The sequence below is a fragment of the Triturus cristatus genome, chromosome 1_2 (assembly GCF_964204655.1).
Source record: "Triturus cristatus chromosome 1_2, aTriCri1.1, whole genome shotgun sequence".
Lineage (NCBI taxonomy): Eukaryota > Metazoa > Chordata > Amphibia > Caudata > Salamandridae > Triturus > Triturus cristatus.
The window spans coordinates 139,351,444-139,375,012 of NC_140580.1; the positions used below are offsets into that span (position 1 = coordinate 139,351,444).

At 41.4% G+C, this 23,569-nt stretch overlaps 1 protein-coding gene across 1 annotated transcript in view; it reads right to left on the reverse strand.

The window, feature by feature from the left end:
- VWA2 (von Willebrand factor A domain containing 2) overlaps positions 1-23,569 on the reverse strand; it is a 270,127-nt gene that overhangs the window by 72,847 nt on the left and 173,711 nt on the right. Inside the window, exons 7-9 of the mRNA XM_085603290.1 lie at positions 22,475-22,608; positions 10,379-10,511; positions 1,455-1,510 (exon numbers count right to left, since the gene is read on the reverse strand). Coding sequence (XP_085459416.1) covers positions 1,455-1,510; positions 10,379-10,511; positions 22,475-22,608 — 323 coding nt within the window. The remainder of the gene's footprint in view (positions 1-1,454; positions 1,511-10,378; positions 10,512-22,474; positions 22,609-23,569) is intronic.

Sequence of the window (23,569 nt, forward strand, 5' to 3'; positions counted from 1 at the left end):
CTAACAGATATTGAATCAACTAATTACATATTAACCTTTACACTATTCACACACACATCGTATATAGACAAATACATGCAACACACACTCAAACTTGAGAAACACACAGGGGCCGATTCCGATCCTGGAAAAAACGGGTACGAATCGTCGGACGGAGCGTTTTCTCCGTCCGACTCGTACCCGGGAAAAATACCTTACAAACATGCAAGTACGATTCGTACGGAAACATCATTTCCGTACGAATCGTAAAAAACACCGACCGGCTAAAATATACCCGCAATTCCGATCCGGGACACCGCGAACGCGACATTCGCACGGAGTCAGGCAGCGTTTTACGGACCAGCAAGTACGATTCGTACCCACAGCACTTCGCACGGCAATATTTTTACGGGACCCAAAAAGTGCCGGAAAAGCTAAGTACGCCACGATGCACGGCGAAAAGGGGGCCCGGTACGCACCGTACCCCCATCCCTACACGTCCGCACCATACCCCCAGCCCCCCCATATCCGCACCGTACCCCAGCACCCCCCCATGTCCGTGCCATACCCCCACCCCGTATGTACGGTGCGTACCCCCACCCCCTGTATGTACGGTGCATACCCCCACCCCCGTATGTACGGTGCGTACCCCTCGTATGTACGGTGCGTACCCCCACCCCCCCGTATGTACGGTGCGTACCCCCCACCCCGTATGTACGATGCATACCCCCACCTCCCGTATGTACGTTGTGTACCCCCACCCCTCGTATGTACGGTGCGTACCCCCACCCCCCGTATGTACGGTGCATACCCCTCCGTACCTACGGGGTGGGGGTACGCTCCGTACCTACACGGGGTGGGGTGGGGGTACGGCGCGTACATGGGGGGGCTGGGGGTACGGCGCGTACTTGGGGGGTGTTCGGCGCGTATGCGGGCACATGTTTGGACGTCTCCATGGTTGCTATGGGAGTTCGCTCCGTACGGTGTTTTTTCCATACGGTTGTGCATTCGGACGGACGGGACGGATCGTACTTGCGCGCTCGGACTTAATTTTCCCGATTCGTACGTAAAAATGTCCGAAGACGTGTCGGACACTTTTTCCGACCCGAGGACGTGTCAGGGAATTTTCCCAATGCGATTCGTATGGATTTTTTAACATACGAATCGTACTTGCCAGTTTGTGAGGGACATGTACGATTCGTACGTAAAAAAATCCGGATACGATTCGTACGGGGAATATTTTTAACGGATCGGAATCGGCACCACAATATAAAAGAAACACACAAGCATGCATACAAAAAACAGACCACAAAGAAACAGCAAACACAATTGTTACAGAAAAGTTTTGCAAGATAAAAAAATAAAAACATGCATAAGGGTATTACAACTACACAGCGGTGCCAATCACAGGTATTTAAGTAACAAAGTATCTTGAGGAGGCCCATATAGTATGACAGAAATTTCAGATCTCCTACCTGGGCAGATGGTTCTGTGGCATATAGTTGGGTGCTTCGTGTAGAATCTGTTAAAGCTGAGGAACAAAACATGTGTGAAACAAACGAGCTTGTACAGAGAGCCCTGGAAGCAAAACAGCCATCTAGGAATACAAGGTAGCCAGTTTCAAATGGTGTTGACTGGACCCCTTTGTGACAATTTGTACTTTAAACACTGGACTACTTATGTCAGGAAAAACTAAGGTAATTCTACTGGTTGCATGTAAATACTTGTATACAAGTGGGCAATGCAGTTCCTAAAAGAATCAGAAAAGGAAATAGAAAAAAAGGTAGTAGGGTGGGAGTGGTATGAGCAAGCAGACCGTTGGAATCTGATTGCTCGGAAAGCAACAGCCTCACACACCCAGATGGGGCCATTTACTTACTAAAATTGGGTTGGATTTTAGGTATCATAAAGTTTACCCTATACTTTGAGGGTGACTTTTGAGATGGAGTATTGTTGCTAATTACCACTACAATAATCCCAATCATTGGTAGATTAAGCTACATGGTCCTGACAAAGTGCCCAGATGTGTAGGGAGTTTACATGGCACGAAACATGTTGACCGGCATTCTCACTTTTCTCTGAGCTGTACCGGATCATTGTCTCCACCCCCCCCCCCCTTTGTTTTTATTTATAACAAGATGCCCCGCATATTTGAACTTTCAGAGTCTCTCTTAGTTATTTTTATACCACACTTACACCAATCTATGCACACCACCTCCACTTACACTTCATCACAGGGTCTTATTTTAAAAGACCTCTGGCAAAGAGTCCCCTCGAGGGGCCTGTTGAACATTGCAGCCCCTACTCAACGAGGAACTGCACGATGATGAAGCATGACACCTATCTGGGTGTTTACAAGTTCTTGCTTCTGAGCAATCAGATCCCCCCTGATCTGCTTGCTCAGACCTCTCCCCACCTACTACCCTTTCTGTTTACTTTTTTGATTCTTTAAGGAATTGCATACGCCACCTGTATATATGTACATTTACGGAGCTTGTATGTTGAGCCTAGACATGCTCCCACTCCCCCCATTATTTGTGTTCTACTTGTAAATACCAACATTACCTAATCAATACCATTAAACACATAACCAGTTCCAAAATTCAACCGTAATTTACTCCACAATGATTCAACAAATTCCAGAGGCCTCCATTCATGAACATTGTATATAAAAGAAGTCAGACTACATTATGGAAACACCAAGAGGAATCTGTCACATTTCATATATAAATCACGGTAACTAGACATAATATCGAAAAAATAATATCGAATAGACATAATATCGAAGTCAAAATATAGAATAGACAAAATATCAAATGGACATAATATAGTCGTTAAAAATATCGAATTGAAGGTAAGTAATATCGATTGTCAAAATATTTAAGTATATAATATAGGCATTAAAATATATCGAATTTTTAATAATATAGAATTTTTTTTAAAGTGTTTTGTATGTTAGTATATGTGTTAAAAGTGTATATTATTTTTGTAATGTATGTTTATTTTTTTTAACTAATGAATTTTATGTTATTTAATTTTTGTGTAATTTAATTCTGTAGCGGGTTGTGGGTTTATAGGGGAATAGGGTGGGGAGTAATTTAATTATAGTAAATTAAGTATTAATTTTTAGGAATTATTACTTATTTTTAATATACTTTTGTGTTTTAGTTCTGTAGCGGGTTGTGGGTTTATAGGGGAATAGGGTGGGAAGTAATTTTATTGTAATTAAGTAAATATTTTATTTATTGGTATTGATTTTTAATTTATTGTTAATTAATTTTGAATTGGTAATTAATGTTTATTAATTAGTAATTAATTTTTATTAATTGATGAATTGATAATTATGTAAATTTTTATTATTATTTTTTCCGTAGCGGGTTGTGGGTTTATAGGGGAATAGGGTGGGAAGTAATTTAATTGTAATTAATTACATAATAAAATTATTTTTGTGTATTGATAATTAATTTACTGTTAATTATTAATTGGTATTTTTTATTATTAATTAATTTGTTATTGAAAATTAATTAGTTAATTAATTATGAATAGATAATACATTTTTAATAAGTAATATTTATTTGCATTTATAATTGATTAACTATTAAATAATATGTAATTGGTAATTAATTTTAATGAATTTTTTTATTGGTATTGATATTTAATTTATTTTTATTAATATATTAAATCATTACTTTCCCTACTGTTGCACTCTCTGGAGTGGGAATAGTAATTTTTACCCCTATGCTATCCAACGCTTTCCCTACTGTTGCACTCTCTGGAGTGGGAATAGTACATTTTACCCTCCCGTTATCCAACGCTTTCCCTACTGTTGCACTCTCTGGAGTGGGAATAGTAATTTTTACCCTCCTGCTATCCAACGCTTTCCCTACTGTTGCACTCTCTGGAGTGGGAATAGTAAATGTTACCCCTACGCTATCCAACGCTTTCCCTACTGTTGCACTCTCTGGAGTGGGAATAGTAATTTTAACCCCTACGCTATCCAACGCTTTCCCTACTGTTGCACTCTCTGGAGTGGGAATAGTAATTTTTACCCTCCAGCTATCCAACGCTTTCCCTACTGTTGCACTCTCTGGAATGGGAATAGTAATTTTAACCCCTACGCTATCCAACGCTTTCCCTACTGTTGCACTCACTGGAGTGGGAATAGCATTTTTTACCCTCCCGCTATCCAACGCTTTCCCTACTGTTGCACTCACTGGAGTGGTGATAGTAAATTGGACCCTCCCGCTATCCTACGGTAAAAATATTGAATGTGTTTTATTAATATTAAGTTAATATATATATATATATATATATATATATATATATATATATATATATATATGTATTAAAAATAAAAATGCATGTTTATTTTTTAACTTGCATTAATTATTTAATATTTTTACGTTTTTTAAGTATTTTTAAGCATGTTTTAGTTAATTATATTTATTATTTCATTAATTTTAAATTACTGTTAAGACATTTAAAAAAATTCGATATTTTGACTAACTATATTTTTTACAACGATATTTTTGATTCGATATTTTTGTACTTACCTGTTTGTAGATAGGAATTCGATATTTTTGTATTCGATATTTTGTCCTCGATATTATGTCAGGTCGATATTTTCCTCATCGATATTCTGTCAGTGATCCATAAATCACATATGTTGCACTGAGTGGAGAAATGAGTTTCTTCACATAGCTCTGTGATTACCACTCATTTCTAAACTAAAAGGAAGCCCAGATAATCAACTGGTACCAACTTTAGTCGACCTCAAAATAGTTGATTACATCTCAAGTGCCCAGAGCCATTTATGAACTGGAGATGGACAATCTGACACAACCCACCCTCACTGCAACCATCTCAATAATAGCAGATTATTAGGTGTAGCCATGTCAAACCGTCAAGCGACAACATGTGACCACATTCAGGACAATCAGAAATGGAGGCAGGGCAGTTTCACTGCTCTTGAGCATTAATTAATGTTGGGGCTAAAGTCCTCTCAATAGCCTAAAAAAATCTATGCTATCCTCCCTAATTCAGCTTTTCTGTCATACCATATTGTAATTGTAGAGATAAAGCGCTTACTAACCCATACAAGGCATAGAGATGCTTTTCGGCGAGTAGCAAGCTACTCCAGAACCAAAAAAGGATTAGTATAGGGAAATATGAGTTCATTTGAGTGGTGGACATGAGAGTCTGTTGGTTGGAATGAATAGGATAATGGAGGAATTGAAGAGGGAACAGTCTGGAAAGTGTTATTTGAGAGATCATAGTAGTAAAATGAGGTTTAGGATGAATAAAAGGAGGGATACATGAGAGGAGAATTTAGAAAGGGTTGTTTGGAAGACTATAGTTGTAGAACAAGGTTTGGGGTGTGCCAAGGAGTGAAGAACCTAGAGTGAAGAACGTAGGAAGAATTATTTTGGAGATCATAGTAGTAGAATGAGGTTTGGGATGAGTCAGGGAGTAGCAATAGAGGATATATTGAGAGAGGTATAGGGTGAGACATAGTAGCGCATCGGAGAGAGTCCAAGGTTTTTTCTCTTTTACAGTAGGAGTAAAGTAATAAATATATAGACACATAACTACATAGAAAGGGTATACAAGCATATGGAATATAATATGTCAAGATTTAAATTTGTATTGCAGAAACTCAGACTTTCAAGTGTTGCTGTACTTGAAGCAAATGTGTGTATCTTTGACTATTTTTTTAAATTGTATTTTCATTTTATTTTTTGCCTCAATATTTCAATAGTGAAGCACTTGTGGATAACATAGTTATGATAATATTTACATATTGTGATGAAAAAATAAAACAGAGACCCATAAGCATGTAATCAAATAACTTATATGAAAACCATGCAGTGACCTATATACATGTTAGTATAGAATACTTTAAATATATATATCACATAGAACTCCCCCAAAGAAAGAGAAGAGGCCGCAATAGGGGAGACCAAAGGGGCTTCTTTATTCAACAATGTACAGCAAACGGCGAATGCATTTCGGCTGGAATAGCCTTCTTCAGCGCCAACAATGTTCAGGAGGTATGTTTGCCATCGTGTTTTTCTATGTCCTGCTACAAACTGATTGATTATGAACCGCTCCGCCACAAAGCAAGTGCCTTTCGCTCACCTGATGCAGCTCACATGGTGCCTGTGAACCACAAATCCCAGAATGCTGTTGCTTGTCCAGGTAGGTGTAGGGGGCATAATCCAATGATTCTGCGGAATGCAGGACTCCACGATGTCGCCAAAACCAATTTCCTGTTTTTAAAGTACTGGAACTCAGGCGCCCCCTTGGGTCCCCAACCACATCAACCCCCAAAAGTCCAGGAATCCATCCGGCGGGGGCAAGGATGGCAATCCATCCCAATATATATATATATTTACCCATAAGTAATATATAAATGTGTTAAGTAGACCTAAAGAATATTTATATATTTTGAAAACAATAGTTATTATACATATTTGTACAAAGAAATACACATATCTAGATACATATATGTAATCAAATTATACATGTTTGCGTACACAGGGATATGCTGTACAATAGAGTTTGAGTATGGTGGTTATGTAGGAAAGAGCCAACTCTTGAGTAGTCTTCTGCAGATAGATAGTTATCTCTGGAACTTATGTTTGGGGGTAATGAATTTCATAGTTTGACTGCTTGAACAGAGAAAGATACACCACCTATGTTTTTTTTCTTAATGATGGGGTTTTGAGGCAAGGTGCCAATCCGGGGAAGAGGTTCCTTTGTTTAATGTATTTGGTGATTTAATTCCTGATGAAAAGTGGTCCTGTTCCATGTATTGCTTTGTGGGTGATACAAAGCAGCTTGAAGGTGGATCTTCTGGCAACCGGTAACCAATGTAGGGCCCTCAGGGCAGGGAAGATGTTGACTTATGGCTTTACATGTAGGAGTAGTCTGGCAGCAGAGTTTTTAATCCGTTGTAGTCTTTTCATAGTTGATAAAGATGATCCGTGGTAGAGGCCATTGGTGTAATCAAACTTAGACAGTACAAGAGAGATAGTAGCCTGGACCTAGAAATCTCAGGTGAGGAAGATGCGTTGCAGAGTTTTCATGGTAATGAAGCTTGATTTACTAATTTGTCCACTTGGGCTTTCAATGAGAACTTGGAGTCCATGGCAATTCCAAGGTTTCTTACTTCCTTAGATACTTTAGGAGGCGGTCCCAGATTGTCTGGCCAGGCGCGGAGTGGGCCATAATTTTTCCAATTGCCCCATATGGGTATTTCAGTTTTGGAAGCATTACATTTGAGATGGCTCCATGTAATCCACTGATCAATGGCTCTGAAGCAACTGAAGATTTTGGAGTTTCCAAAGTCTTTGGGGGTTTCCAGTTTAAGGAGTATTTGTGTGTCATCTGCATAGTAAGAGCATGTGAGCTGAAATTAATTGATCATTGCCGGTAATGACTTAATGTAGATGTTGAAAAGCATGAGTGAGATGTTAGAGCCTTGAGGGATCCCTGCTTTTGTGAAGTACAATTTGGATAATAAAGGGGTATTATAGGTGACATTTGTTCTGTTTTGAAGGTAGGATGTGATCCAGTCGAGAGCAGTCCCCTCTATGCTGGCTCCAGAGAGTCTTTGTATCAGAGTGTCATGGTCAACTGTGCAAAAGGCAGCTTAGAGGTCCAAAAGAAGTAGTGCAGCAACCCTGTTGCGTCAACTGTGTTTCAATCAATCAATTTCACATCTATAAGTCCAATGGAGGTGCTCCATGGTTGTACTCTGCTATTTATCAGAGTGAGAGTGTCTGCTTGCTATTCACACTGTTTAAACAGCTCGTTCAAGACTATGAGGAGACACACAGTGATATCAAGACTTGAGTACATGCGTTTAGGTATCTTTATCTGTAGTTCTTTGGGAGACCATCTACTGACTGTCATGAATCGTTTATCCTTTTGGTACCTGCAGATACAACCATTTATTAAGCAGCTACAAGATTAATCTACAAGCAATGCCTCCAGTAAGTTACTCTACCTGGCACGCCATTTGAAATCATGAAACAAAAATGGATGGTTTGTTAAAATATATATTCTTATACAGTGGTTAATCAAGTATACTATTATGATTATTTTCATGTCCTAGAGGTTCACACATGAACGTTTCATTTTTTGAAGGCGCATGGTTTCTGCATTTAGTTAATTTCATTTACACTTCAACTTAATTGTTTGAAAACAGATCTACCCATTATTAATTTTGTGTTCAAATTGTATTTAAGGAAAATAAGTCCATCTTAATATTAATAGTTTGTTCCAGCACAAAATATCTATTTGTCTATCTTGTGGCCATCACCAAGACAACCGGTATGTCTTTCTGTTTAGTTGGAGTTAAAATTGTGCTTTGCGTTTGCACCGTTTTATAAAAACATGGCATGAACAACTCGGCAGGACAACTCCGAGAACTCTATCCAAAACATAAGCACGCAGCCCTAATGTATACAGGTTTTTAGTCATGTTGAGGTGGCAACTTTAGCTGTAGCTCATTTCCCTTGTTCATATTAGATGTATCCGGCTACAGTGATTCCCCCATCCCCTTTCCCTATGTTGCGTAATGTAGCCATACAACAGTAACCTTTTGTTTGGGTTTCACAGCAGCAGCTAAACCAGTTCAAACTCTTCCAACCTTGGACTGTATGCTCTGTACAATTCAGACAACAAAAGGACCTGTATTAAACTTTGGATGCTCAACTTCCCTTCCCTACCCTGGAAAGTTAAATGCCTAAAAGGATTTACTTGGTGATCCAATTGCAGGACAACAATGTGAATGGTAATTGTTAATAATCGTGCAGGATACTGTCTAGTAACAAGTAAGTGCCCGAGGACCCCAAGAGAGGCCTCACAGTCATAACTGTGTTAATTCTCTATACAGTCCTTGGTGTACTACCAGAATATAGAGTTTCCAATATAAACCTACAAGAATATCAACTACAGAATTTCAGCTACCACAGTGTCATCAGTGCAGGTATACAAAGGTAGGTGTAAATGTTGCATTCTTGACTCCATATCTATGTACCTTGATAATACCATAATTTTCTTTTAACATCTTGGTCTGGAAGCATTAGGTTTAGCCCTACATTCATTGCAGTTGGAGAAATGAAACATAATTGTCAACCTCTCCAAGGAGATAAGCCTGCCAGGACCTCGGCAATTATCATTCACAGCTAATAGATTTGCTAGATTCTTTCCTGATACGAACCAACAGCCACTGTAAGACTTACATGCCACCGCAGTATTGGAATGCCACTGACAGCGAGGCTGCATCTTGAAGACTGGTTGGGCGACAATAGTGCAAGTCAGGGAAGGGGGTCGATCAGCAGACTACTTTGATCAAACATTCACCTCTCTCATGGAATCATAAATCCAGACGGAGAGGTGAGGCAAAGGTTGTTCAGAATTCCTGGTAGTGAGAGCGGGCTACTATTCTCCCTACCCATTACAGAAGGGGGAGGAGCTTCCTAATAAAAGAGGCATGGTCTCTTGGGGAACCATCTCCCAGGCAACCAATGTCAGAAAAGGAAAAAACCACGGACAGGGCCTTTATCATTCTTTTCTGATTGAGAGCTAAAGAAAAGCTCCATAGAGTGCTCTCATGAAGCCTTTTTACTATATAATGACTCCTCTCTAGTCCGTAGAGGAGAAGCTCCAGGGGTCGCTGGAGAAATGACCTACATGACTACTCCTCCATAGGCAATGAAGCATTCCAAGGAGGGAGGGATGGAAGAAACTAAGAAAGGGATAAGGAAGTAGCCAGTAAACAGCGACATTGAAGGAGGAGAACCTCCAGGACTGGTGGCCAAATGGAACTCTAGAGAATTCTAAGAATATCACAGACACACTCTTAAGTGAAGCCCTTCAGGGAAAAGGGAAGAAGACTAAGAAACACTCTACTTTGCCATGCTGTGATCTGGAGAGTGTACTGTCAATTTATTTTGGGGTTAACAGAAGAACTTAAACTGAACCAGCTTAGTAGGGAGTCCTTATTCTTTTACCCATCATTTTACACAGTTCTTAGTGAAGTCTTTCAATTGATTGGGGATGACAGGGCACATACAATTTGCATTAGTGAAATGTATGGGGCAATAGGTCTAGAAAGTGGAATCACTAAACAGGGTGAAACTGGGAATGCATAAGAGAACAGGGACACTCGAAGACTCTGGGATTTATGAGCGCCTGTTAAGGGACACAGCCTCCAAATAATCAAAGTAATGTGAAATAACTCAAATGTTGCTTTTTCTGTTAATAATTATTTTTTACCACTCAAATTCCTTTTCCATTCTTGCTCATAAGTCTTATTTCCTTATGCTGTTTAACACCTTTAAGTGTGCCATATCCCAACTGCAACCTAGAACAGAGAAGAACGACTGACCTGTAAAACGGGCAGAGTCCGGTGGAGGTGGCGCCAAGCTGTTTGGAACCCTTCCAGCACATGTAGTTCCCTGTCAGCTCTTTCACTGTCTCCAGAGTCTTGCGCTCACAGGGGTAAGTGCCAATCTTGCATCCTGAGGTAGCAAACAACACACAAAGGCATGTTTTTAATTATGCACATCCTGTCCCGTTGCATGCACTTTTGGTGATATGAATAAATAATACTATCACAAAGTGTGTGCATCATCCCCTTTTTGAATGCTAGACTCTCTACAACTAGAACATATCATTAGCCAACAACTTCTTACCTGGGCATCACCACTTCAGGAGGAGACAAATCAAGTCAGAGTTAGTTGTCTTTTTTGAGGCTTCAACAATAATATACGCGTTGACTGCCCAATGCCTCTAAAGACAAGTCTGGGATCCAAACAGTAGCCTCTGGGATTGGGCATGTCAGTTCTCATGTGTCGAGCTCTGTTTGACTGCAAGACCCAAACATGCTATGTTTCAAATATCGATTTGTGCTATATCTTCAAGGTAGATAGAGGTGGAGCTAACATATTACTACTGTTCTGCCCTATGTATGCTTACCTTGATAACCTAAAAGTAACTGATACTTTTAAGTCAATATTTCTGTAGTTAATACTTTGACAAACAAATTGTTTGTAAATAAGAAACTCGAGTCAGCATCACGCAGGCGAACGCACCCCAAAAACAGTAGCGCTGAGCTATAAGAAATAGATTTGAATTCATTTTCTTTCAGGTGTCCCATATGTTAATTAGGTTTTTGAATCATTCTGATGTGTACATTTTCATTCCTTGTATTAGGGACTTTTATCGCCTCTTTCACGTACAGAGCAGCTTCAAACCTCTCCTTTAAAGCAGGATACAGAGCAACAACCATTCCACTGCTCGTCCAAAGCGCCAGGATGCAGCCTACTTGGCACCGCGTGTTCTTTCCTGGCACTTGCTCTTGCAGTATGACCAGTCCTCAACCTCTCATTTTCACGTTATCAGCATGTGGATTTTTAATCTCATCTCACCGTCCTCGTTTGGTTTCTACATGCGGGGCAGCATCTCAACAGAGCTGCCACATATGCGACTATGACATTGCTTAATTTGTGCCGGTGGTTGCATCTGGAGTACAGAGGCATTCATTTGTAATGATGAGCAGGGATTATTTTTCATCATCGAAAGGTGACCCATAGCAGGGTAGAACAAGCATTTACAATGCAATGGTCTCGGCATTGGAAAAGTTAGAGCTATTGGCATTGCTCATGACATTATTTTTGTTTATGTTTTTGTTTTTAAAACATGGAAAGAAACGGCATTGTTATTTACAATGTCAATAGCTTAATCAGTGTGTGTGTGTAGGTGGCTCTGTGTGTGGGTGCAAATGCAATGAGGGAGACAATAGTAGTGCCACACCACATACACAACCTCTGAGACCCCACAGAATGCAGGTTTGCGAAATGGCTGCATCACTTTCCAAAACATAATTTTTTCCAATGAAGATTTTGCAAATCGAACAGCACAAAGCATCCTCGCTCTCAATGGAACAGCGCATGTTGCCGTTCACAATCTGTTACCCACCACCTTGAAACACTGCATAGTTGGGTTCGGTTCGGAAGGCCGGGCACGGGCAGGTAGCATCGCAAAGTAAAGTAAATGGCAGCCCTTGTCCTACACTTGCAGCGTCTGCCGCACCACCACTGCTTTCCGGGAAACACGTCCCATTCGAAAAGTAGGTCACCGTGCCGGCGTCAGATTCAGCCCCGCCTCTGCACGCGCCCCGCTGCTGCAGCATTACAGTGAATCACACGGAGCGCCAACAGGCACCTGATTAACCCCGGCTCGAACCCTCATGTTTACATCTGTCAACAGGAAGCCGTCACCGCCGGCTGCGCTTAGTTCCATTCAGCACCTTTCATTATCACAGGACGGTTTTACATTGCTGGTGCCGTAAATGAAATGTACTTGCATTTTGTACGCGTCAATGAAACATGGAGTGATGGAGATGCGAGATTCCAACGCATATGTGGACATTTCGAAAATTTAAATAAATATTTTTTACGTTTTATATATTTAAAGATGAAGTATATCAATTTAGAGTTCATTTATCATTTACTCCTTTTTTATTTGGCATTTTTGTTTATCGCATTTTGAAACAACTGAAGTTTAAGAGTGTGGATAGCAGGCCGAGGGACAGCGAATTTGCATAATCCGATCCATAGCCCGTGATCGCCGTGACAGCAGCTTTTTTCCCATCCTCAGGCTGGAAAGGCAGCAGTTTCCTCAAGACTTTAAGGTGAAAAAACACACGGGGATACTACAGAGGAAATCTGATTCGCGATAGAGAGAGCATTATCGATTTTTTTCTACAAGGCTTTTTACCATGAAATACTGCATGGGTAAGGAATCAACTTCTGCTGGCCGGTATGTGTCCCGCCAAAGATCGGATTTACCAACGATGATTAAAACTTCCGTTTTGTCTGTTCAGCTTCAATTTCCATCCAGTTTCGAATAAACTACCTTGACTGGTTCGTGGAGAGCTCCTGCTTTCCACAACAAGTAAAGAGGAACAAGCCGAGGGCACCGGAAGACACCACCGCCTTTCTCCGAGGCGAAGCAGAAATGCCTCGGAGAAACGCAGCGGCGTTTCCGGATTCGGGGGCGTGTTTTGCTTTTCTCTCCTCTTGCCATTGGCTGGAGGAGATAATGAGAAAAGTTGAAAAAAACACGCCCCCGAATCCGAAAAGGACGGGGCCTGTTCGGAGTGACGGACCTCTTCTCCAATGGCTGGCCAGCATTCAAGAGGCCAGCCAATGGAGAACAGGGGAGAAGAGGGGCGGGTTCAAGCCCCTCTACTCCAAGTCATTATCTCTCGCGAGCGAGACTACGCAAGCGCAGCCTTCGCTAGCCGAGACCTAAAAAGGCAGAAGAGAAGAAGGAGGAGGAAGAGAAAGATAGGGAAGCGCTGGCAATGGGAGGAAGCAGGGGTGAAAAACAACCTGCAAGAGTGAGATGAAGAGACAGGAAGTTCGGGTGATGGAAGAAAGAGATATGTGGCAAGACAAGGCAGCCTTCGCATCTGGCAACCCTCACATTCAGCAATGGCAGCGGGGGCACCTAAGGAAAACTTTGGGACCCGGTAACTCATTTTGCAATGCAATGGAGATCTGCCTTATTGCCACCAACCGCTTCTTTCCTAGGCCCACAACAACACATTGCATCCATTTTCTCCTTTCCAGAAACCAAAGAGCTTGGATAGAGCTATTCTCCCTCCGCGGCACACTATTTCCAGCCAGGCTCGGTCATCCCACAAATGAGTACAGCACGGTGTTCTTGAAGCGAAAATAAAAGTGGTGTGCCGTAGAGTAAGATGCATCATCATTGAGACTTCTGATCTTAGACAATTGAATGTACCCAACACCTCGCATTAGTCGTGGGTTCCAACTGAAGAAGCCCAATTGTGTGTGAAACTTCAAATTTATAAACCAGCCGAGGACTATTCGGTCCTTTTGGACAGAATGATGTGTCTTGTTGTATTCCTGATGACAAAGTACAATAGGGGAGATCATTGTAAATGTCCAGCCTCCCGACCAACCACCATCTCTGATCCTGAATTAGTTGAAATAAAACACTTAGAATACAGGAACAACTTTCCAGAGTTAGTATTAGTACATAGGCGGAACTCAGCAACAAGAGTAACATTTCCATGGGGTAAAGCACAGGATGTCTGGCTTGTTTACTGAATTCATTAATGATACAGACTCTGTTCTGCAGGCCACAACTATATTGTGAAGCTTTTGCATGCATCTTTTGTTCACTGTAAGACTAAGGGTCGCCAGGAAGAGAGAATCTAGGTTCTGAGCAAAAAATGTTTTGATGCACTGCGATAAAATAAAAAGATCCTCCCTCAAGCAAGTCAAACATTTTATCATCTGGGTCTTGGGTATGAGTGAGCAGGGAAATTGATTATCCAAGCAGAGTAGATTTTGACAACCTGCTTGCCATTGCTACTGAAAGTATGAAAGTCTTAGTAGATGTGCCACTCCCTTTGTGGGATGATGCTGTGGGATCACAACGAATTTACATCATAGGAGACGGTGGAAAACAATTTTATATAAGACTCATTAGTTCACCAGACTCAGCATTCACTGTTGCCATTGCACACTAGATGCTCTTGCAGCATTTTGCTGCGAGCACAACCCTATTGTTATGGGCCAAACGCTGGTGTAGGTCAGCAAGGATCTCCATACACAGGGCCACTTGATTTATGTGATTCTGCGACTGTGTTTTTTTACGCATAATCATTGATTTGCCATATTTGCAACATAATCCTACAATCTGCTGCATAATCTCTAGTTTTAACCCCAAAAAATTGTTTCTACCTCATACAGATCAAAGTTACTAAAAACTTTACAACATGGGTTCGTGCGGAGTGGGCGCTCGTTTGCAAAGGTTAACTGGTCATATTTTGGTTTCTTTTTTCTGTATTTGGTAGCTAAACTGGTACTGATGAAGTGAAATATTTGCCCAGACAGTATTACCCTGTGTAATAATGAGTATAATGAAGTAATAGTATCAAAACATGTGCCACATAATTTGCCTTTTCATGTCACATAAAATAGTCAACCCTGCCGCATAATTTGGGGCTGTTGTGCCACATAATTCCAGTGGCCCTGTCCATACAGCAACCATAGATGATCTATAAGGGTCTTGTAGTCAAAAATCATCACTAGGAAAAAGTGATTACAGCATCTTTTCGCTGTGCCTGATAACCGCCAAGGCGAACTCTGTGTCCAAGGAGAAAGCCAGCAGTACACGGAAACAAGGAGAGAGGAATACTACATTCCCCAGGTGTCCCTGCAGCGCGCTTGCCGCTGACGGAGTCTGAACGCGCCAGGAGGCGCTTAAAAGCCGGTCAGAGCTCCCTCAGCGCGGGACACGCCCGGGTCAAGGTGGGCCCGTCCACGCCCGTCAGCGACCGGAGGAGGCCGGGCCCTCCCTCTGAGACCTGCATTAGATAAGGTACAGTGGACGGTTTTTCAATCACATATCATCCTAAAATAACTGATACCTTAGTATCTACCCCAGTTAATATAGATTTGCCGTGCTCAGACAAAATTAAGATGAATAAGCGCAAGGGGAAGGGTGCGCAGCCGGGCGGAAGCATTGCCGGGACTCTAGATCAATTTTTGATTAGGGCTACATCCGTATTGGAAAATGAAATAGTGAGGACAGAACGACGCCTATCCTTGGAGCCGTTTGTAAATAAAAGATCTTCTTTGGGGGGTGTGGCTTCCCCCCCTACTGTGGATTGTGGATCTAAAAACGGTCAACTGAGTGATATGATATGAGCTGTAGCCCCAGAGATAGTCCCCAAACCACTAATTGAATTGACATCCTGTGAGATCATCCCCGAAGTAGAGTCAAATTGCACCAGCCAAAGAGCCACAACCAGGGCATCAGGAATGTCAAAGTCATCGAGCCTGGGCCAAATTTCAGATATGGTGGTGAAGAGAAAGAGGGGGGGGGACCACAGAGACCCAAACCTGCAAAATTGGCTAGGCAATCTAGAAGAGGGGGGGACGATTTAGCTCACCAGGGTGCAAGAGTTCCAAGTCCTGTAGAAACATCGATTACGGTCACTCCTCAAACATCATGCCCGACTATAGATGAAGTCTCATGGCAAAGATTGGAAACTTTGGTTTCTACTATTCTAAACCCCATTATACTGAGATTAGTCCAGATTGAAGATGAGCTAAATGGCCTTGAATCACTGGCTTAGTCAAACTTTCGTGCAACAGAGGCATTACTAATTAAGATTGGGTCTTCTCCAACGTCTAACGAAAATGTTTTGACCACTGAAGTTACTTCCAGGAAAACTAGTAAACGGGTATCCCCGTCAAATCATCCATTTTACCTTTAAGGACAAAGCCCGTACCCCTAGCACCACCCAAGAATTTTAATCCAGCGACAATTATGGACGAAATTAACAAATCAGCAGACTCTCCCAGTGAATTTGCACAAACTTCCACGAGTCCAGTGGCTGCTAAAGTATTGGACAAAGCAGTTGCTGTAACCAATCCATCAATGGCCACTAGCGATTGTGAAACCACTGGACAAACTTTAATGCCTGTGGAGCAGGGAAGCTCAGGTGTCAACAGGAGGATTGAAAGACCGGCCCGAAGTCCAACTAAGCATGAAACCCAGTCTATAACTTTGCACCCACCACCAGCGGCTGCACCACTGGTGGTGGTACTGGGAAATGTGCCATCATTGCGGGAGGGTCAGGCTGAATCTACAGTTCAATTAATGACTAAAGTCATGCACTGGATGGATCAAAAGCTGAGAGGGGCTGGGGTGTGGGACATGAACATACAAACCCAATTGATTATGGCTAGGAGAGTAACTTGGATAGGGCCTTTAAGAAAAGAAAAGGAGGGAGATTGTGTAGTGTTACATTTCAATCATGGTTTTATTGTAACTTTTCTACTGAATACGATGTGCACCGATCTAGATAGGTATTGGAATAGCATCAGGGTGCTACCATTGGGTTTTTATTACAGACCTCCCCATCCAATAATACCACAGATTCACCAGCAATGTTCAATGCAGGAGAGACGGACCAGGGCTGCATCAGGAGGTTTACCAAGGGAACCCAACTTAAACTGTGAAAATAGATGTGCTCCTCTCTCTGATTTAGAAACTTGCGATTGACTACAGCCCTCACAATTGCATTATAACGAGAGTAGCATAGGTCAGTCTCCAACAATTTTGTTTAATGGGGTTAGTGCACAGGATATAACACAAACTAGAGATTAGCGGAAACCAGTCTCCTCCGGCCTCTGTTGCTAAGGACATTCTATCACAACCTATTAGACTGTTGGGGTCCCTAAACATGGGACACAATGTAGATTATAGGGTTACTTTGGTAAATGACCTGAGACAATGTGATGAAAATCAGTTACACTTACAGCAAAATCGCGCTTGCCTAGAGTCATATCCCCCTCAGCTGTCTTCAGGGACTGTAAGAGCAAAATTAATAATACCTAATGAAACTTTAATTATGCAGGAAAATGTAAACCAGGAGGGCATTGACTTCCATAATGATGAATCCCTAAACCAAAGATCAATAGGTATTGCATCTTGGAATATAGCTGATTTACAATCCAAGATTGTATCCTCAGACTGGTCTTCGTTTATAGAGGGGTACGATATTTGGGCCTTCCAAGAAACATGGTCACAGAATTCCATTTTTCGCCAGGGATTCCTGAACTTTGTAAAACCCGCTACTCCTAATCAAAGGGGGTGACCATCGGGGGGACTAACCATCTGGCTAAAACAAAATCCAGGTTATGGGATTGAAGAGATACCAGCGAATACCCCAGATATTTTAGCAACTAGACTAAGATCACAACAAGATCTAGACATAATTGTGAATAATGTCTATGCAAGAGGGCTGGCGGGTGGCAAATTTTCAAATACTGTTTCCATTTTAGTTACCCTTATAAAGAAACTCGGGGAGAATAATTATATAGTCATTGCAGGTGAACCCCGAGGCTACGAAGATTGTGGTCTTAGCAGTGAAGAGGACTCCCTTTGGGGTATCCCGCTGCTAACTTTACCCCCGATAGAAAAATGGACAGAGGCAGCACTGCAGCTAAAAAACCTTTGTCTGGAATGCGGTATCAGGGCTGTAAATGGAAGGAGTCTATCGGACAGTGATGACCAGCACACCTTTAATAATCAGCTAAGAAATAGGCGTATTGACTACTTTCTTATTAGTGTGGAGCTACGGCCTCGACTTATAGACATGGTAATACAACCGAGAATAGAGAGTGACCATAATCCCTTACTACTAACCTTACAGTTAATGGGTATGGGTAACCAAGTAGAGCACACTGAGATAGCAACATCTGATGTAATTATGACAAATGACATTAGAAGGGTAAAATGGACGACGTTACTGGGAAATTACCATAACTTAGAGCTGAAGAAGATTGCACTGGAGAATACACTACTAACTATTTCAGCTTTAATCCCCAATGCAAACAGTAATCTTGCAATTGTAAAAGATCATGAAGAGCTCTTTGTTAAACTTAAAAGTTTCTTTATTATGAGTAAAAAACCAAGCAACCGAGTCCCGAAAAAATCAGCCAAGTGGTACAATAAGGATTGCAGAGTTGCGTATAGGCACTTGTCTCAGGCGATAAGAGGGAAGGAAATAGAGGAGGTTAGAATTGCACGGATTGCATACAAAAAAAGCCCAATATACAGCTAAAAAGGAGTTTGATGATTTAAGATGGAATGAATTCATGCAAGCAAGTTCCGGGAAAGATATGCAGAAATTCTGGCAGGTTGTAAAATGAGGAAGTGGCAAAATTTTGCAAACCCCGGTCAACAATGTTGCACCGGAACAGTGGGTCTCCTATTTTGAGGCACAATTTTATTCCCCGCCAGACATCTTGAACACAAACTTCGATTTAGTCCCAGAGACGACACTGACTTTTGAGATCAGGGAGGTTGAAATAGTCTGGATGCAATCCAAACTGGAAGGGCACCTGGCCCGGATTGTATTCCGGCAGATTTATTCAAACTTGATAAAACCAACTGGGTCAAATATATCCATTTATTAGTAATTGCCATAGGAAAAGAGGCTCCCATCCCGGATTCTTGGCGTGGAGCTGAGATCATACCGATCTATAAAAAAGGAGATCGTACCTGCCCAAAAAACTACAGGCCAATAAGTTTAATAGACACGATGCAAAAGATTATGGCCCGGCTCGTGTTGAGCTGTATAAATATCTGGATAGACGAATGTGAGATTTTATCAACATTACAGGCTGGCTTCCGCCCCCATGTCAGTACTATAGACCAAGTCTTTAGATTCACAATGATTTACTGGAGCACAGTAATTTTGGCAGGGGAAACTATATATGCTGCCTTTATAGACTTTAAATCTGCATTTGATTTAGTCCCCCTAAATAAACTATGGGAATCCCTAAAGGAAGCAGGGATGCCTCCAGAACTTCTCTATGTGATTATCATACTGCATGAGTCTAACTATGCTCCGGTTCGCTGGGAAAGGTCACCAAATGATTCCCTGTAGGCAAAGGAGTAGGACAAGGGTGTGTTTTGGCACCTACCCTTTTTTCGCTTTTTATTAATAGGGCTTTTACCTACTTCCTATCATGTCCAACAGATGCTCCATCACTAACAGGCTCTAAGGTACCGCTTCTAATGTTCGCGGTTGATACCCTAATTCTATCCAAGACACAAATGGGCCTACAAAGGGTGCTGGATAGATTTACGGTATTTTGCAAAGACCACGACTTAGTGGTCAATGTAGATAAAACAAAATGTATGGTTCTACACAGATATAAATCAGCAAAAGGGAGAGTAGTAATGGACAATGCCATACTTGAGCAAACAGATACATTTACTTATCTGGGAGTGACATTGGGGAGAAAAACTAAATTGAAAACCACAGATTGACCTATTGACCTTAAGGCATGCCCAACTTGCAGGTGTCCTTTTAAAAGAATTTCGCTCTCACAAACTAAGCCGGTAGGCCCTGCAATTACGATTGACAATGCAAAGTTCAGAGCCTCAATACTGTATGGCACCGAATTATGGGGCTTTGAAAATGTAACACCGCTAGCTATAGTCCAAAATAAGTTCATGCGAGCACTGACAGGCCTTCCACAATCAACGCCTCTTAAACACCTCATTTTAGATCTGAGATGCACCGCATTGGAGGAGCTAGCACCATATAGGCCTATAGCGTATTGGAGAAGGCTCTGGACCACGCCGGAGCTGCTACCATATGCGAATGCATTGAAATATGTTAAAGAACTTGATTCGGCAGGCAAAATTAAATGGCTACAAAAGATAAAAAGCACACTGGTCGATATGGGGTATAGCAATCTATGGGAGGATCCAACGGGTAGTGTGTTCCCATCCAAAAAAGTTTATAAGGAAGCTTATTGGAATATGGTGAACACCAAGTCGTAGTCTCTTTTACAAAATTCCTCTCTTACTGGCATTTTCTTAGAACACAAAACTGAACCAAGACTTGAAGCATATTGGAATTTTATTACGATACCTAGTGACAGGAAACGGTTCCATCAATTTAGAGTAGGCTCATTGCCCATAAAATCTTTTACTATAAAATGGCAAAATTAAATCGATATTAAATGTCCTTCATGCCAATTGATGGATGTGTCCATAATGCATATTTTATTTGTATGCTCTGCATATAAATGCCCGAGAAATAAATGGCTAAAGTTGATATGCTATAATCTTGCCACTAGATCAAGTTTAACTACCTTACGCATCTTGAAAACAAATCAGCGGGAAGACATAGCTATTGCAATGGCTAAGTACTTGAGTTGGATGTGGGCCATCCGCAGAAATAACATTAAAAAACTAGTGGAATCCAAATAGGGATTCTTTGGTATCCTAGGTTTACTTTCCTTAGTAGCGGAGTTTTATAAAAACATTATACCTAAGCTGCTATATATATGGGTATCATTTGTGTTATATTATGAAATGTATAATGCTTTTTTAATTTTTTTTAACCTTTTTGATAGATTTTATTATTCTAATCTTACCTTATACATTATTTGTATTATCGAATTTTGTAGCCAGTGATGTTTGAGGATTAATGTATTGTATTTTTATTGTGTCTTTGATGATTGAAATTATCGAAAAAAAGACTACTTTAACTTTGACTTTGATTACAGCATCTTGTGAAAAACAGTAGTCGCACAATGATGATGCTTTATAAGTGTAAATGAAAAGATCCTTTTGATTTTGACCCAGACAATACTTGATCAGAGAAGTACAGATAACTTAATGCAGTTAATTTTCAGTGACCTTCACCTAGGTTACCTGACTTGCAGTAATACCTTCATACCAGTGAGCTTTAGATTAGCGACAATTCTTCCTTGGAGACAATCTTTCATTTTAAGTTTGCTTCCCCACTTTTTGGGAAGGCAGCAAGTAATGGTTTTCACCACTTTTCATAGCGTTTCAAGTCTTTAATATCAAGTCAAACACTAATTGTGTAATATGGCTCAAGTACTCCCAGTACAGTTTGCAGCAACCAAATTGTTTGGGCCAGAAATAACTCCATTACGTCAGGCTTGTAGGTTAAATCTATGTAGAATGTAAGTGGCCCAACAGGAATTGTATCTTAAGTCTGTCCTTATGACAATGCAGTGCACCACAGTTAAACACTTGTGCATTGTAACTGTTCTAATGTAAAGAGATCTGAAACCCCAGGATCTAGTTTATGCTATATAAAACTCTAAAAAATAAACAAATTCAAGTAAATAAAATCTGAGTGTAGCAATATCTTGTGCTCTATAGGGATTAAAAAAATATATGAAATGTACTAATATAATCAGACCTGTTGGAATATGGATGTGTTGGGAATTCAGCACTGCTTAGAGTCTGAAGCACTCTGAAGGGTTCAATCTTCGATCCTCTGTTTGGAGGCTGTGTCCCTCCCTCCATAGGGCTTGCATCTTCTTTATGAAACTAACCTGTTCATGTCAAGGGAATTTCAGCAGTCATTGCAGAGTGCTGGTGCTGTGTGGACTTAAGTAGTGTACTTATGGAGGACCGCACTTTGCGACAGCGCAGTAAAAAGACTACGAGTCCCAGCAGGCCAAACTCATGCGTCTTCCAGAGAGACAGCAGCCACTTTGGATTATTTTCCTTGTAGGGACTCACTACATTCCACAGACCTCACAGACCAGCAGAGCGTTGAGGCAGAATTAGTAGAGTCCGGTGTCTGTTTTTGCTCCTATTCTATAGCTCTGTCCTTGCCTCTACTACTGGCCCTCATATCTTCATGTACGTGGTCAGTGGTGGGAGTGGTGAGAGGCAGAAACTAGCATCACTTGTGTTGGATTCTGTGTATAGGTTTGATGCCAATATGTGGCTGTTCTCTAGGTCAAACACAGGCTTTCTGGCTTTCAGAATGGTTTACAGCGCAGGCTAGTCGGAATGGCTAGTGGGCAATGGCAGCTAGAAAGTCCTGGAATGTAGTAGTCTATGACGATATACTCTGTTGAGTTACCTGGAGGCACAGCGCTGCACACAGTGGAGCTGGTCAAGGTGCTAGACAGACCGTTTACTGCATCATCCACGTGCTCAGCAAACAGCACATGCTTCTCAGCGGGCTCGCTGGCCAACAGGTGCAACTCTTCCCACCTGCACAACAAAATACACAGCATTGAGATGACTGGAAACACACATCAATCCGCAGCACAGAAGATACTTGTGTGGACGCTCCTTTGTCAGTGCACGCAACGGAATGCACTAATAGGCAGGACTATCCAAAGTCCATTGCGTATTACAAATATCCATTGTGAGAAAATGCTTTTGAGAACACATCAGAGACCCCGCTGCACTTGGTCGAACTCACATTCTTCACATGTTTGGTATTTCTGACTATGATACACACTTTCACTCCACCACTTACCCCATTATTTAAAACAATCACTCAAGAATCTTTCAACCTCTTAACCCACCACTCTTCATAGCAATCTGTCCTCCTGCCACTTACACCCCTCACATCACTAACTCGGATAAACAGATAACACGTTTCAGTTTTGTCCACTTCGCATCTCTTCCACATTCGCTACACCGTGCATGCATTCAGTCCACCGTGCTCACCCTCTTACCCTTCTACTTACTCCAAACCATTCCACCGGTCACACTAAGTTTCAAATAACCCAACAACCACTAGGAAAGAAATACCTGGAGAACTTACTAATCACAAATACCACTCTTCCACATGCACATAATCTCTAATGCACCCTTCTCAGAACCAGTTCATAATGCCTTCCCTTAACACAACTCAACTTTTCTTCAACAACCAAAACATAATTCACTTTGTCTGCATCATCTTCTTAACTGATTGTGCATCAGAACCTGTTCCATCCTGATAGAGCGCATAATTGGCCTAGACGTCATTCAGTAATCACACCTTCACATCACCAGTCCATGTCACGGATACCCTACACCTGACCTTTCAACATAACCTGGGAATCGACACACAGCACGACCTTGGATAGCTTGTAGTGCCATCCCCTGTGCAAGCACAATCACCTAACCTCACTAACAAGCAACACACAAACCATCACTCACTAAGCTATTATTTCACAATTTT